Below are 15,723 nucleotides of genomic sequence, written 5' to 3'. Positions count from 1 at the left end.
AAGACTCTGGTTTCAGGGGTTTCATGCCAACCTTATTTTGTGTTTCCCTTGGATCTGCACTCTGCATTGGCTGCACAAACACGAGAAAAAAGAAGACAGAGGCAGTCAGATGGCCTCAGATCTGAATCTGAATCTGACGCCAACTTTATACTCATGCTCTACACTACTGAGAAAGACTCTGTTTTCAGGGGTTTCGTGCCAACCTTATTTTGTGTTTCCCTTGGATCTGCAATCTGCATTGGCTGCACAAACACGAGAAAAAAGAAGACCGAGGCAGGGTATTTAAGTGATTCAAACTCGCCAGAAAACAATTTTTTTTCTTGGCCTTAAAATAGGTTTACAATGAGCGCGGAGTTCACAAACAGGTGAAATATTTATCATCGTTTCAATTTCGTCAAATATGGACATCATTTTCAAATTTCACACACTGATGCGCAGATGAATAAAGAGAAATCGTGTCTTTTTAGATTTTCGATAAGAAGTTTAGGAAGTATTATATTGACCTCAAACCATCTCCTTTTTACCGTGTTCTTTTCCAATTTCTGTCGATAACAAACTAACGCTGTTTGTTGCAAGGCTTGTACATAATCATTTATCTACCTCTGTATCTCAGGATATAAATACACTCTCACATATTTATCAAGTGTAATAATCTATAATTTATACCCAAATGTGTGGTCAAAATATGGAAAATAGACCAAGCCTCACCTATAGCTTACAAAGAAAATTTCGCAACAATATATCAATAATGGTGACCTATACATTGACCTCTATATAATTAGTGTAGTGAGGAATGTGTAAACTTGTGGTGGGACAGAAGGAAGTTCAACACGCACATGCCATATCCCGGGGATGTAGGGGATCACGAAAACCGAGTGAAGTCAAGGATGGCAAGCTTTCCTGTGCTGAGAATAGGAGGTGTGGCGGGCATTTGAACAACATTTTTGACAACTAACTTTCATTGGGACTTGATGAATCACAGATATAGAGCTAAATTTCTTGCATAAATCCTTACGGAAGGCATTCAGTTTAAATCTGGTAATATTTTATGTATGGGGACATACATTCTTAAACCTATACTATATTCAGTGATGAGTTAGGTGACAGCCATGCGAATGTACTTGTGTATGCCTTCCTCTATCTCTCTCACTCTCTGTCTCTCTGTCTGTCTGTCTCTCTGTCTGTCTCTCTCTCTCTGGAGACTTTTTGAACATTCAAACCTCAGGAGCAGTCGTTTACCTTGTAGTTTGCAAAATAGTACACATTTAGGCTGCATTCACAAATAATGGGCAGGGGGGGTCGGAGGAATTGAGGGGGGACTTGAACATTTGGAGGGGGGGTTGAACATTTTTGGTGGGTTCGGGGGGGGGGGGGGGGGGGGGGGGACCTAAAAATATTTTCCACATATAATAATGATGAAAACACATTTTGAGATCCCCAATGTCTTTTTATAACTTAAGTGTGTGTTGAGTTGCTTATCTCACCCATTGTTGATCACAACTGTAAAATGAGCACAGGAAGAGACTGCACAATATAGATAGCCCAAAATCACTGCAAAATGAGTATGACATAGTCTATGGACAATTTCAAAGCATTGCACTATTTATCATACTCGACATCGGCTGATGGCATGTTGAACTGTCCTGAAGTGAATTTAATTTTTTAAATAAACGTTTTGAACTGTCTTGAACTACATAAATAAATAGATAAATAAATAACAATGATAAATAAAACTCTTCCAAAAAACATGTATATAAAATCCTTTATGATTTCAGGTGGAAAGTACTTGTGACATTTCTTACAATTTATATTTGTAAAATGAATGTAAACTGGTAAATAAAAAATGTATAAATATGAATAAATTTTGTAAAAATTAAATAGTTTAATCGTTTAAAAGTTAAATTTACACCATCCCTTAATTATTTGTTATCCATTTGTACCTGATTGATTATTGAAAGTTTTGAGCAAAGGACATCAAGCTCTGCATCTGAAGGCATATTTTGATAAATGTGAAATGAGTATAAATAGCCTGTCAGGCTGTCACTGATATTTGGTTGGTGGTGGTGGATCAACAGGTTTGATACTAATACAAATACATAGTTACAAATAAGATTGTTGTTGAGACCCTTCATAGGGCTAATAACCACACGGACTAATAGTCTTTGCAAATTAGGCTCATCTAAAATGTCTAGAGATGCAGAGCTCATTGTGTAATACTATTGAGTGAAACTTTCTCCTATCCAAAAAAATAAAACAATGCAATATATGAAATTTTAAAGTATATAAAAAAACAAGGCAATATTTAAAATAACCCCTCAGCAACATGATTTTGTCTAGTCTCTACAACCATCTACTGCACTTCTGTCCATTTTGTCACTCTCAATAGCTTACTCCTCATTCTCATTCTCCTCCTCATCATAATCATCATCATCTTCTTCTTCTTCTTCTTCTTCTTCTTCTTCTTCTTCTTCTTCTTCTTCATCATTATCGTCATTTTCAGCATTTCCATCACTATCTTTCTCAACTTTCTCACCATCACCAAGAATTGATGAATAGTTGTACAAAGAGACAGTCAATTACAAAAGAATTGTTGCAAACTGAAACATTATATACAATTATGGCCACCATTTTACCTGTTATTTCCATGGATCTGCATCATAGCTACCATGGTGTGTATTTATTTGCTCGGAATACATACAAGACTGTCAGTGTTTGGCTTAAAGGACAGAGTTGCCATATTTTAAAAGTTTACATGTATTTTTTTTATTTTGAATGCAAATTTGTATATGCTGTTTGCAAAAGACTGTACAGTAGTCTAATTGTCTCGAGATCCATTAATTTTAAAAACACTATGCAAATAATTCAGCACTGTTCAGCCAAAAAACATTAGTGAAACTGGAGAACTAAAAATCATTTCAAAATTTGACAGCGTTTTAACAAAAAAGGGTGCAAAACATGTATATACACAAGTTCCTGTATAAAAAACAACTAACATTAATTACCCTGTGTTCAGCTTCAATATACACTCAGTATAAAATGTTAAAATCTGTGCAAATGAGTAAAATCTGGAGATTCCAAATGTAAACATGTTCATGCAATTACATTAGAGACAATGTATGTATGTATGTATGTAATTGTATGTATGTATGTATGTATGTACATGTATGTATGTATGTATGTATGTATGTATGTATGTATGTATGTATGTATGTATGTATGTATGTATGTAGGTATATGTATGTATGTATGTATGTATGTATGTATGTGTGTGTGTGTGTGTGTACACATGTGTATGTGTATGTGTGTGTGTGTGTGTGTACACATGTGTATGTGTGTGGCTATACAATGTATATATGTTATAAAAATAAACGGAGTGTCTGGTGACAAGCGCTTGTCAGCAGCATATTGTTCTCGTGACAAGCGCCGAGCGTACATGTGTACTACAGCCTGGTCGACGTCAACATGTGCACTAGTACTGACCCGTACCTTTGACACAATTAAGGCCCGGAATGGAGTTATACCGTCACCGTGTCGTTTTCCTGTAGTAGTTTCAAGTTTCCCACCCCAGCTTTAATAGTACTTGAGATTTAATGTTTATTTCACGATTCGGCGTTTAACTTGCGCGGCCGGTGAGCTGTCGTCAGCTGTATGTCATTACTTTGAGGCCATCACTGCACATGGGATAAAACAAGTAAAAAAGACCACGCAACACCACAAAAACTATACGCATTTTACCTGTCCTTCACAATAATGAATGTTATTGATGCAACAAACTTTAGTTGTTTTAGATTAATTACCTTTACTGTTTACACGTTGCACGTAGTACTACATCACATACGCGGCCATGGCCATGGAGCATATAGGCGGTGAAGTGTACATGTAATGTGTGTACGCGGCGGACTTCGCGGTTGTTGGAAAAAACAGGAGCTATCACACGTAAATTAACAGTTTTAAGAACTGATGGTGTTTGATAAAGTGATAAAGTGCAATCAATTTCAAGGGTAATAAGAACGTTTTACACTTGACGCCAAAACACATCATAATGGGTGTCAAAGGTCACGCTTGTCAGCAGCATATTGTTCTAGTGACAAGAGCTTGTCAGCAGACTCGGCCAAAAATAAATGTGTGTGGGGGGGGGGGGGGCTTGAAAATTTCTGACCATGTGGAGGGGGGGGGGTCTGAATTTTTTGGGTTTTGGGGGCTTGAAAAAAAATCTAATTTTGTCATGATTCCTCCGAACCCCCCCCCCCCTCCCATTATTTGTGAATGCAGCCTTACCTATATAATATAAATTTATTTTGGCATAGGTAAGTTAAAGTGTGTAGGTATTATAGCCTGTATACAGTTGTATGCTAACTCTAGTAAAATTGAGGTATTGAAGACAATTTTCGAGTACTCTATGGCTTTCGATAATATATATGGTCTGCTGGAGTTGATTACCATTTTAGTTTAATGTAGTGTACCATACTGTACATCTCTGAAGTGAAGAGGGGGGACGGGGTAACTGTATAATTACACATTAAAATATGTGTAGCCGGGGAGGGGCTACGAAAATCCTTGGGTTCATTTTGGGGCCCATGGACATATGTACTCTTTGCTAATGAGAAAGTGATATTTTCAACAACCAAGTCATGGAAGTCGGGTATGGTCTGGCAAGGTTATCGATCGATTGGTGAAAAAGAAAATTCAAAGACAAATCATTAACGACAATATTACGTAATTCTAGAACTCTATTGTCTAATTCTTTGACATCCAATTATTTGGACAGGAGTTGTTCGTCACTACATGTCATATGCTAAGTTACTATCACTTGCTGTTTGTCCGCATGCACAAACACTCACCCGGTACTTTAACAATTCATGCGAAATTCATTTCAGTTACCACGTATAGATTTTGAGTAGCTTTTTTCGGGGCTTGGAGGCTGTGTATGTACTGAAGGAGGCACACTGATTTATGTAATGGATAAGGTGGTGAAGTTCATGACAAGTGACTACAATGTCGCAAGAGTACAGAAATTTTTTGGAGTCGAGTCAGACGATCATCACGACCTGAGAACTTCAGAAGAGCTGCTGAATGGCAAGGTACAGACTGCACATGATGCAACCCTTGACGAAATTGATGGGAACGCGAATAGTACTACTCCCGACCTACGAGTCAATAATGGAAGCTATCACAGATATAATTTGCGTTCTGGAAAGAAACCAAACAAGCACGGAGCTGTCAAAACAAATGCAGAATTTGCGAATGAAACGTCAACAGAAACACCGTCTACTCTGCAGAGAAAACATGCCAGTGAAGAAGAAAATGACAAGGAGCTTAAATACAAGATCAATTCGAAATTGTGGTTTTATGTGTTCCACTTTGGTGCCTTACTCGGAAACGAGACTTTTTTGATAGCATTTTTACCTTGGTGTTGGTGGAACATGTCGGAATGGTTGACGCGCAGAGTTATCGTCATGTGGGTTGTCGTAATGTACTTCGGCCAAAGTACTAAAGATATTGTAAGATGGCCGAGACCACGTTCTCCACCTGTGGCGAAATTAGAAAATCTGTACTGGAACGAATTCGGTATGCCTTCGACCCATGCAATGATGGCCGTGTGTATACCCTTTACAATGCTTAATTTGACCATGGATAAGTACCAGGTAAGTGTATTAATCAATTATAATAAAAATAACCCAGCAAATTAAAATTATATCTCTTGCTGTAAGAACGTGTAACACGTGTAAAGTGGACTGCAACGTCAAGCAACAGTCAGAATGTTTTATCGAACGATAATAACTAATATCGATCTTGGCCTTGGACATAGTTTTTACATAACTGTTTGACCGCCCATTGCCAGTTCCCTCTGTAAAACCGCCACTATTTTACTTTATTAAACATTAAAATGAATCCTATAAATCACCCGGTCTTGTCAACATGTTTAGTACTTTTACCTGAGAATCTAAATTCTCGCATGCCATGCCAGAGCACACATTTCTGTGGTTCGTTTTGGACGGTGGTTTATAAAGTTGCTGAATCTACTGAATTCGCATCTCGCTTTCAACGAAATGAAAGCCCATTCATTTACATGTACCAGGTGCATGCATATATGGGCGTTCACTTTTTAAAATTCTTTTAATGTAGTATACCATACTGTACATCTGTGAAGTGAAGCGGGGGGGGGGGGGGTAACTGTATAATTACACATTAAAATATGTGTAGCCGGGGAGGGGCTACGAAAATCCTTGGGTTCATTTTGGGGCCCATGGACATATGTTCTCTTTACTAATGAGAAAGTGATATTTTCAACAACCAAGTCATGGAAGTCGGGTATGGTCTGGCAAGATTATCGATCGATTGGTGAAAAAGAAAATTCAAAGACAAATCTTTTTTGGCCTCTGTTGTAACATGGTTGTAAGTTTTAGTCGCCCGTTTACAGCAAGTACATGCATTTATGGAACATCCCTCGAATAGTATTGCTGTAGCAAAAGGAGAGAATAATTAACACGAGTTATTGATAATCGTTAGTAAATCAAAGCGTTAGGCCTACATTGTAGAAATACCGACTGTCTTTTGGAGACAATGTATCAGTGACCATCAGTTGACTAAGGGGTAGACCATTCGATATCTTGGGGGGGGGGGCTTGGAAGATTGGTGGAGAGTCATTTTTTTCCCCACCTGCTTGCCTGAGATTTATTTTTTCTCTCCTTCGCTTATGCTGGCAACTTTTTTTTTTTGCTTCTTTGAGATATTCGGATTTTATAGAAACTTGAATTTGATTTGTAGTCGATACATGTAGTTTCTGAAATAGGATGTATATTCACCCCTTCTGACAAATTCATACTGAAGAGACTAGAACAATTTAGATTAAGTTCTTTTATAAAATATCTAATAGTATGAAGATTACGATAACAAAACCTTCAAGTTCACTTTTGCCCTAAAGTGCAAAATAAGTGAAGCACTGATTGTGAAACAGCCAAACACTTACATGACATGATGTTCTGTAACTAGTGTGGTAGCTATGTATTATATGTATAATTTTATGTATAGTTATGTTTGAACCCGTACATGAAGTAATATTTAAACAATTTATGAAAGAAACAGAGACAAGAACAAATATATATATATATGTACCACAGGCTAATGAAACTGACTGGTCCCTGATATGTGTTTGAAACTGTTTGTCATGATTTGACAAGTATCCTGGTTGGAGAGGTACGAGCAGGTTGAACAGTATACTCCAACCTGTGCATCATTTCCTTGCCAAGACATTTTTTTTTCTAGCAGCAGGTCCATCTTTTTTTTCTATCACCCACTTATATCCGGATTTTTTTTTTAGCAAATCCATTTGGCATCTTTTTTTTCCCGAAATCTTCCAAGCCCTCCCCAGGATATCAAATGGTCCACCCCTAATATTCACAAAGATGGTGGTTGGAGTCTTTCTCCAGCGTCTATGGTTCATTATACTATGTATGTATTAATACACCATAGTTATATATATATATTGCTAGAACTAAGGAAGCAATACATCTGCAGTCATGATTCAGCCTTTTATCATACTTTAGCAATACTACAATATACTATAATTTACATATAGGTTAGATTCAACTTGCATATTTATGCAATGGGTTCTTTATCTGTTTTAGCTCTGGAGCTGATATGATAAGAGTGTGGTTTACAGATTACGAAATGGGTATTCTGAAAAAACACACCAATGTTTTAGTTCTGAATTTACACCCAGCTTTGATTTTTTATTAAAATCACTGTTTGGATAGCTAATGTTATGTTATGATTGTACCCATTTTTATAATTACATAAATGAGTAAACAACATTTAATTACATGAAAAGCGTTTGAGCTTAATTTCATTCCCACTGTCAAATTAATTTGTAGAGATAATGATTAAAGCTGCTCTAGCTGCAAGTGGAATGGGTTTTTGTTAGATCACAGTCCTTCTATCACATAGATGGACAGTGGTACTATATACCCTGAACAGTACTGTGGGTAAACGGATTTGTGCAGCTGCACACATTACATGGAGGATGTGCTATAACAATATCAGCTTGTTGTACATGGTACAATATATAAAATTGATTTTTGGGTCTGCAACCAAAAAAATCAGTGGGCAAATGCAATCAAGAGTGTTAACCTGTTACTATACTATAACAATTAATCCACAATTAACATGTACAAGGCCTATTTATTGATAGCTAAATTTTATTAGAATATATATTGTTGGTTGTCAGGTCAAAAAAATAATAGTCAGTTACAACAATGCAGTTAGTTGAACCAGTTACCAATTACAATTATAATGAGAAAAAAATAATTAAATCACATTCTCGCATGACTGTAGCAAAGTGATGGACATCTGTAAAGTTTCTTCACCCTATAAAGTGCTGACATCATAAAGCCTCACAAACATTACATTGAGACACTGATGACAAGATTAGTGGAATCTAAGAAGGATAAAGGCAAGATAAGATTATACATTGCCTATCTAAGTGTTATATTAGTTTGTGTAATACACTACAAGTTAGACTGGCACAGTCCTACTAGTACTGGCACAGTCCTACTAGTACTAGCACAGTCCTACTAGTACTAGCACAGTCCTACTAGTGCTGGCACAGTCCTACTAGTACTAGCACAGTCCTACTAGTACTGGCACAGTCCTACTAGTGCTGGCACAGTCCTACTAGTACTAGCACAGTCCTACTAGTACTGGCACAGTCCTACTAGTACTGGCACAGTCCTACTAGTACTAGCACAGTCCTACTAGTACTAGCACAGTCCTACTAGTGCTAGCACAGTCCTACTAGTGCTGGCACAGTCCTACTAGTACTGGCACAGTCCTACTAGTACTGACACAGTCCTACTAGTACTGGCACAGTCCTACTAGTACTAGCACAGTCCTACTAGTACTTGCAGTCCTACTAGTACTGGCACAGTCCTACTAGTACTAGCACAGTCCTACTAGTACTAGCACAGTCCTACTAGTGCTGGCACAGTCCTACTAGTACTTGCACAGTCCTACTAGTGCTGGCACAGTCCTACTAGTACTGGCACAGTCCTACTAGCACTAGCACAGTCCTACTAGTACTAGCACAGTCCTACTAGTACTAGCACAGTCCTACTAGTACTTGCACAGTCCTACTAGTGCTGACACAGTCCTACTAGTACTAGCACAGTCCTACTAGTACTAGCACAGTCCTACTAGTACTGGCACAGTCCTACTAGTACTGGCACAGTCCTACTAGTACTAGCACAGTCCTACTAGTACTAGCACAGTCCTACTAGTGCTGGCACAGTCCTACTAGTACTTGCACAGTCCTACTAGTGCTGGCACAGTCCTACTAGTACTAGCACAGTCCTACTAGTACTAGCACAGTCCTACTAGTACTTGCACAGTCCTACTAGTGCTGACACTGTCCTACTAGTACTAGCACAGTCCTACTAGTACTAGCACAGTCCTACTAGTGCTGGCACAGTCCTACTAGTACTGGCACAGTCCTACTAGTGCTGGCACAGTCCTACTAGTACTTGCACAGTCCTACTTGTACTGGCACAGTCCTACTAGTACTGGCACAGTCCTACTAGTACAAGCACAGTCCTACTAGTACTAGCACAGTCCTACTAGTGCTGGCACAGTCCTACTAGTACTGGCACAGTCCTACTAGTACTAGCACAGTCCTACTAGTACTTGCACAGTCCTACTAGTACTTGCACAGTCCTACTAGTACTGGCACAGTCCTACTAGTACTAGCACAGTCCTACTAGTACTAGCACAGTCCTACTAGTGCTGGCACAGTCCTACTAGTACTTGCACAGTCCTACTAGTGCTGACACTGTCCTACTAGTACTAGCACAGTCCTACTAGTACTAGCACAGTCCTACTAGTGCTGGCACAGTCCTACTAGTACTGGCACAGTCCTACTAGTGCTGACACAGTCCTACTAGTGCTGGCACAGTCCTACTAGTACTTGCACAGTCCTACTTGTACTGGCACAGTCCTACTTGTACTGGCACAGTCCTACTAGTACAAGCACAGTCCTACTAGTACTGGCACAGTCCTACTAGTACTGGCACAGTCCTACTAGTACTGGCAGAGTCCTACTAGTGCTAGCACAGTCCATTGGGAGAATTTTCCTTTGTCTCAAAATCTTCAAATGTTTGAATTTGTTTTTCATGTGAAGGAAAACATGGTCAACCTTTTCTTCAATTTTTCCCAGGTACTAGTACATAGTCACCCTATATGCAATCTAACCACTGTTTCACAATCATTCACTCAAGTGACAAAACATTTGTGTTTCAAAATATTTGCTGTTTTATTTGCATAAATAATGACTTTCTTTAATTAGGCAATATCCCATAAGTTTCAAAATTTCATTACATTTGTATGTACAGTAATGGTGACAAAGTTGCAAATCTTGTTGATGTAGCTTTTAATCATAATGAGTGATTTGCATATTATGTGATTTTGTGTAAGTAATATCTGAAATGAAGAATGAAAGCTTCAAATTTCATATAATTTGCATAATTAATCATTTTTGGAAATTAGGCACTTTAAAATGCCAGCTTCAAATTTAAAATACTTTGGTACATTTCATTGATGATATGAAAACACAGTAGCTTTTAGTTTTAATGAGTCATTTGCATAATTAATTATTTTCAGTAATTAGACAATATCTGAAGAATGCAAGCTTATAATTTCATATAATTTGGTACATACACTTATAACAGAGCACATATGTTGTATATAGCAGTTTTAATTTTAATTAGTCATTTGCATAATTGATGATATTTTCAAATTTAGTGATTTAATATGTACAGTAGCTCAGAAATTTACACAGAATACATGAAGGAATTAATGGAAAAGTCTTATGAAAGACATTCAGTTTACATCTGGATATTTTTTCTTCTTTCACAGTATCCCTTCTCTGTTGGTGTAGCTGTATCTATTACATGGTGTTGTCTTGTATGCTGCAGCAGACTTTATCTAGGCATGCATAACTTCTTGGTAAGTCTGAAGTCAGTCCTGAAACTCTTTATAAGTGTTTTTTGCAAGGTATGATCATACTCATAGTATAGTAAAGTTGGATTTTTTTTTCCAAACTGAAGTTATGATTTGTAAAAACAATGTACTCATTACAATAATAAATAACAAATTGTTTGATAGATATATGTGTTTTATGACATGCTTTATTCTACACAGAGGTCAAAAGTCTCTGTTTACAAGTCTGAGTGTGCATGGGCTTTTACTTTCATTTGCACATATATTCTAGTTATGTCAAACAATGTGTTTACTCATGGATATAGCATTTCAGTCAACCTGTTCAGTCTCTGTGTAACACTCAGTCCATACTCGCTCTTGTTATGAGGTATGTACTTCTTAGTCACAGTCTACATGACTCTTATGAACTTAAGATTTGTGTCAGAGTAGACCATGGAGTTATGTCAATCCATGTCACTATGGCTATATTACATATTCAGATAATATGTTTGTACAGGACACCTCACTGTGTGATATTTTGTAAGTCACCAAACACAACATCTTCACTCTGAAGTCTTATTCATTGCTCTTATTCTTTTCAACAATCTTCACCTGATGATCAATGATCTTCAAAAGTTGCATCTTAGATGCATTTTGGAGGACTAAGCATGTTTTCCTTTGGATTTCCCTTGGACAAGAAATGGTCACAACCTCAGTTTTCAGGCAGGACCCATTTAACATCTCATTTGAAAAAAGCTTCAACAATTTCTTTTGGTCAGTTTTCAAAAGGCAGGAAGTAATCTGTAGATCATTTGGCTTGGGACACCTAAAAGTTGTAACACAGGGTTGACTTGAAGACTCTGAACAACTAGGGGATAGTATATATTTCACTTTGTGGGTTTATAAATGTCTCATTTGTAACTTACAAGTTTATGATATTCCATTGGTTTGAAATGCAGCAAAGCAATCAGAATACAATATTTAATTACAGATAGAATTAAGCTGGTTGGTTTGTAGGAAGGAAATGTAGTAATGAATGCTTTCCTACTCTTAAATTCGACCACTGTTCTCGATAAGTTTCAATCATTGTACATTCAGCACATGAGCAGCCTGTATGTGATGCACTGTCATGATATGATATATGAGTTGTTCATTCAATATCTAATAGGCAATACTTCTTTGCTACAAATAGTTTAAATCTTTCATTTTAAAAAATTCAAATTCCTGGAATACCATGTTATTTCATTTAAAAAAAGAAAACTGTATGTTACATTAGAATGACAATCACATGTTTGAATAAAACAATAAAACTGTATGAAAAGAGTGAGGTATCAAAACCTTCCACATTTAGTACACGTTAAATATACATGGTGACATTAACAAGTATTCCCCATTTTTCGTGTGATTTACATGAATGGAAATCTTACAGGATATTTTCCATACTCTCTGTCCTATTACCAAAACTATCTAGTTGGGGAAATATATCCAGAAAAACAGTTAAACAAGACAATGTTTGCTCAATGATCAAGTGACAAAAAGCAAAAGTTTCATTTTCCGCTTGTGGCAAAATAGCCCAAGAAATACCTTTAAAGTGCAAAACTAGGCAGAAATGTACCTGTGGTTACCAGTTCCTCGTGTACCGGTAGTATCTCATTAATATAAACACTGAAAATGTTTTATACTCTGAGACTAGACTGTCAACAGTCATTCATGCCTTTTTTGCTACGTTTTATCTAAAACTAAAGTCGCTGCCTCGCTCCGATCCCGAGCAATACTATAACCGCATACTGATAGCAACAGTGAGTGCCGGAGCCAGCGTGCGCTCGACACTCACTGTTCCATCAGTGCTACGGAGCGAGGCGATGACTTTGTTTTAGATGAAACGTGGCAAAAAAGGCACAAACGACTGTCGACAGTCTTGTCTGAGACTTGACTTAATTTCTATATACAGTTCATATTTATCATGATTATTAAGTCTATTATGAAATGATAGTATAGGAGAGATATGTACTGATAGGAGACATGATAGGAGGTCATACAGTAGGGAAATTTGTATATTATGACATGTGTAATCAGTGCTATGACATAATAGGTGAAAGGTTACATGTTACATGGTAATGGGCAGACAAAGGTAAATTTACACAGCTCTTTCTGCACTGCTACTCAATGTGTGGGCATATGGGAACATGAGATGTAAACAAAAATTTGAAAAGCTGTTCAGAATAGAACAATGACTGCAAGATAGTAATAGTCAGTTTGTGGACATTGGTCTATTCAAATTAATAAGCTATATTGTAAATATTAATAATTAAATAAAGTATAATACTATGTATAATTAAAGTTGTAAATACATCAATTTAAAAGATAAAAATATCATCCTCTGTCCGTAAATATTATCCCCCTTTGTCTTACACTATCCAATACTAATAAGACTTCAGCAGCATCTCAGACAAGGAGTTGGTTATAACCAGCTACACAAACTTTAATATTAGCTCTGGTAGAGGACTGCTAATCCCGTATATGTCAAACACAGAGTCAACATTTTGACAGCTATTAGGGTATAAGCTATATTGTAAATATTAATGAACTATAATACTATGTATAATTAAAGTTGCAAATACATACATTTAAAAGACAAAAATATCATCCTCTGCCTGTAAACATTGTCTGTTACCATGGTAACCACTCAAACAATGACTGCTCAGCTAATGATATAAAAAATTCACCCCAAACAAAACACTAAGTAGTGATAGATTATAATCTAGTCTAGAGAGGAGCTGTTGGGTTTGAATGTGAAGATCTCTTTACCCCATGACATCTTCAGATTCAAATTAAACCTAAAACCTCTAGACTATAAAAAAAAAAGATGTAACACAAAACAGTCTTTGCTTTATACTGGGCTGGCAAGAATAGTGTAGTGTTTGTGCTGTAATACACAAACAAATACATTGTAAAATGAATATAATGTGGTCAATTTATTCATTTTGTATTTCATTTTGATTTTAGGATCTTCTAGTTGGAGTGATCTTTTCCACCATTATTATGTATATTCTTCTACCATACCTGGATATAATTGATGAGTTCTTCACCCAACATGTATATGGAGCTGCTGCTGCATTCAGTTTAGGTCTTGGTATGGTCATATGCTATCCAACGCTAGACAGATGGAGTAACGCTAGAGCTGATGCCACACTTATTGTTGGTGTTGGTGTTGGCGTTCTGGTTGGCAAGTGGTTTAAAAATGAATATGGCATTGGACCTGTAGACATAACAGAAGAACCACCATATAATATTCTGGTACCCAATTTTACTTGGCTTGTTTTCATGCTACTACGTTCAATGCTGGGTTGGGTTATTTTATTGACAACCAAAGAGATAGTTAGCAGCTTTATTTGTGGTGTTATTGGCTTTTTACTTGGGATTTCACGTACTGAAGCCAAGTCTACAGAACAACTAGTCATTGAATTACCAAGGAAGTTTTTTGCCTATATAATGGTTGCTATCAATGCAACTGTACTTTGTCCCTGGCTCTTTGTTTATCTTGGGCTTATCTAGACAATCTCCATGACTACTGGTAATCTAAGAATATTTCATAAGTTTTCTCAAATCTTTAACACCAATTACCACATAAAAACCTTTTCACCAGTTTCACGTTTGTAGTGATTTCAGTAAGTTTGCATGTACAAAAATTTCATTATTTAAAAATCAATGCAACACTGATCAAGGATTCAAACTGGTTTGTACTTATCTTTTTCTTGATAGTACTTAAAAATTGTACATACATAACATGACATTGTACAATTTCTAGATAATGATATCTTACATACCGTAGTACATTGACCTTTCTAAGAGCTACACTGTTTTGTTTGAAATTACTTGCTCATAATGCCAAACACCCAGAACAGGTATTGAATCATCACCTGTGATAAATATATTTGTGTAGCTTTACCCATAGTATGGTATACTATAATAAATCAAATCAAATTGATTTTCTGGGTCAGCATCCTCAAATCAGTGCCCCTAAGTTGATGACAATTCCAACTTTTTACTGTAAAACTTATATGGATAAAATCAATCTCTAATTAACATTCAAATTATTGATATTTTAACAATTTTCAATGAATATTTTGATTGTCCAGTTACAGCTAGTGCAGTTTCAAATAAAAAAGAACACCATTCTTTGTAATACCATACCGTACTGGTAGTTTCATGGTAGTCCTGTTTATTTTGACTAGTATAAGCCAACCAGCAACACTGTACATGTGTGTGATTTCTTATGTATATGTATGGATGTGCATGTGTGTTTGTCAGTGGGGGGGGGGGTGTAACCACATGTGTGAGTTCATCAGTAATTTGTACGTGTTGTGCATCTTTACTGATATCAGTGACATGGAAATTGTTTTTCATATAAAAATTCTTTGGAATAAAAAAATAGTACATTTTTAAAATGCTTTTGAGTTATTGTCATAGAATATCTTATGCAATTATGATCATTATACAAAAGACAGCAGAGATTTACACATTGAGTTTCTAATTGTTCTTTAAAACATGTATTTCTTTTCAAAATTTAATATTTTTATTTCAGTGACTATGCTATTTGTTATGGTTTGCCCAGACTCTCATTTTAATGTAATTCACCTATCTTCTCGAGATACTACCTGTCATTCAGATTTCGTTGAAATCTTCCATTTTTAGTCTTGTCTATTTCATGGTTGGAATTTAGATATGAAGATTTGATTTAAAACTTGTTTCAAT

The 15,723-nt window shown here is 36.5% G+C and overlaps 1 protein-coding gene across 1 annotated transcript; it reads left to right on the top strand.

Annotated features, from left to right (window-relative positions):
- Positions 1–4,958: 4,958 nt before the first annotated feature.
- Positions 4,959–14,523, top strand: LOC144446122 (sphingosine-1-phosphate phosphatase 2-like). Its single transcript, XM_078135837.1, has 3 exons — positions 4,959–5,645; positions 10,906–10,995; positions 13,975–14,523. The coding sequence occupies exons 1-3, from the start codon at positions 4,959–4,961 to the stop codon at positions 14,521–14,523; spliced, it is 1,326 nt and encodes a 441-aa protein (XP_077991963.1).
- Positions 14,524–15,723: the final 1,200 nt, after the last annotated feature.

Source organism: Glandiceps talaboti, chromosome 2, assembly GCF_964340395.1.
Source record: "Glandiceps talaboti chromosome 2, keGlaTala1.1, whole genome shotgun sequence".
Classification (NCBI taxonomy): domain Eukaryota; kingdom Metazoa; phylum Hemichordata; class Enteropneusta; family Spengelidae; genus Glandiceps; species Glandiceps talaboti.
The sequence above is the reverse complement of the archived record's forward strand: the minus strand, read 5'-3'. Positions and strand labels throughout refer to the sequence as shown.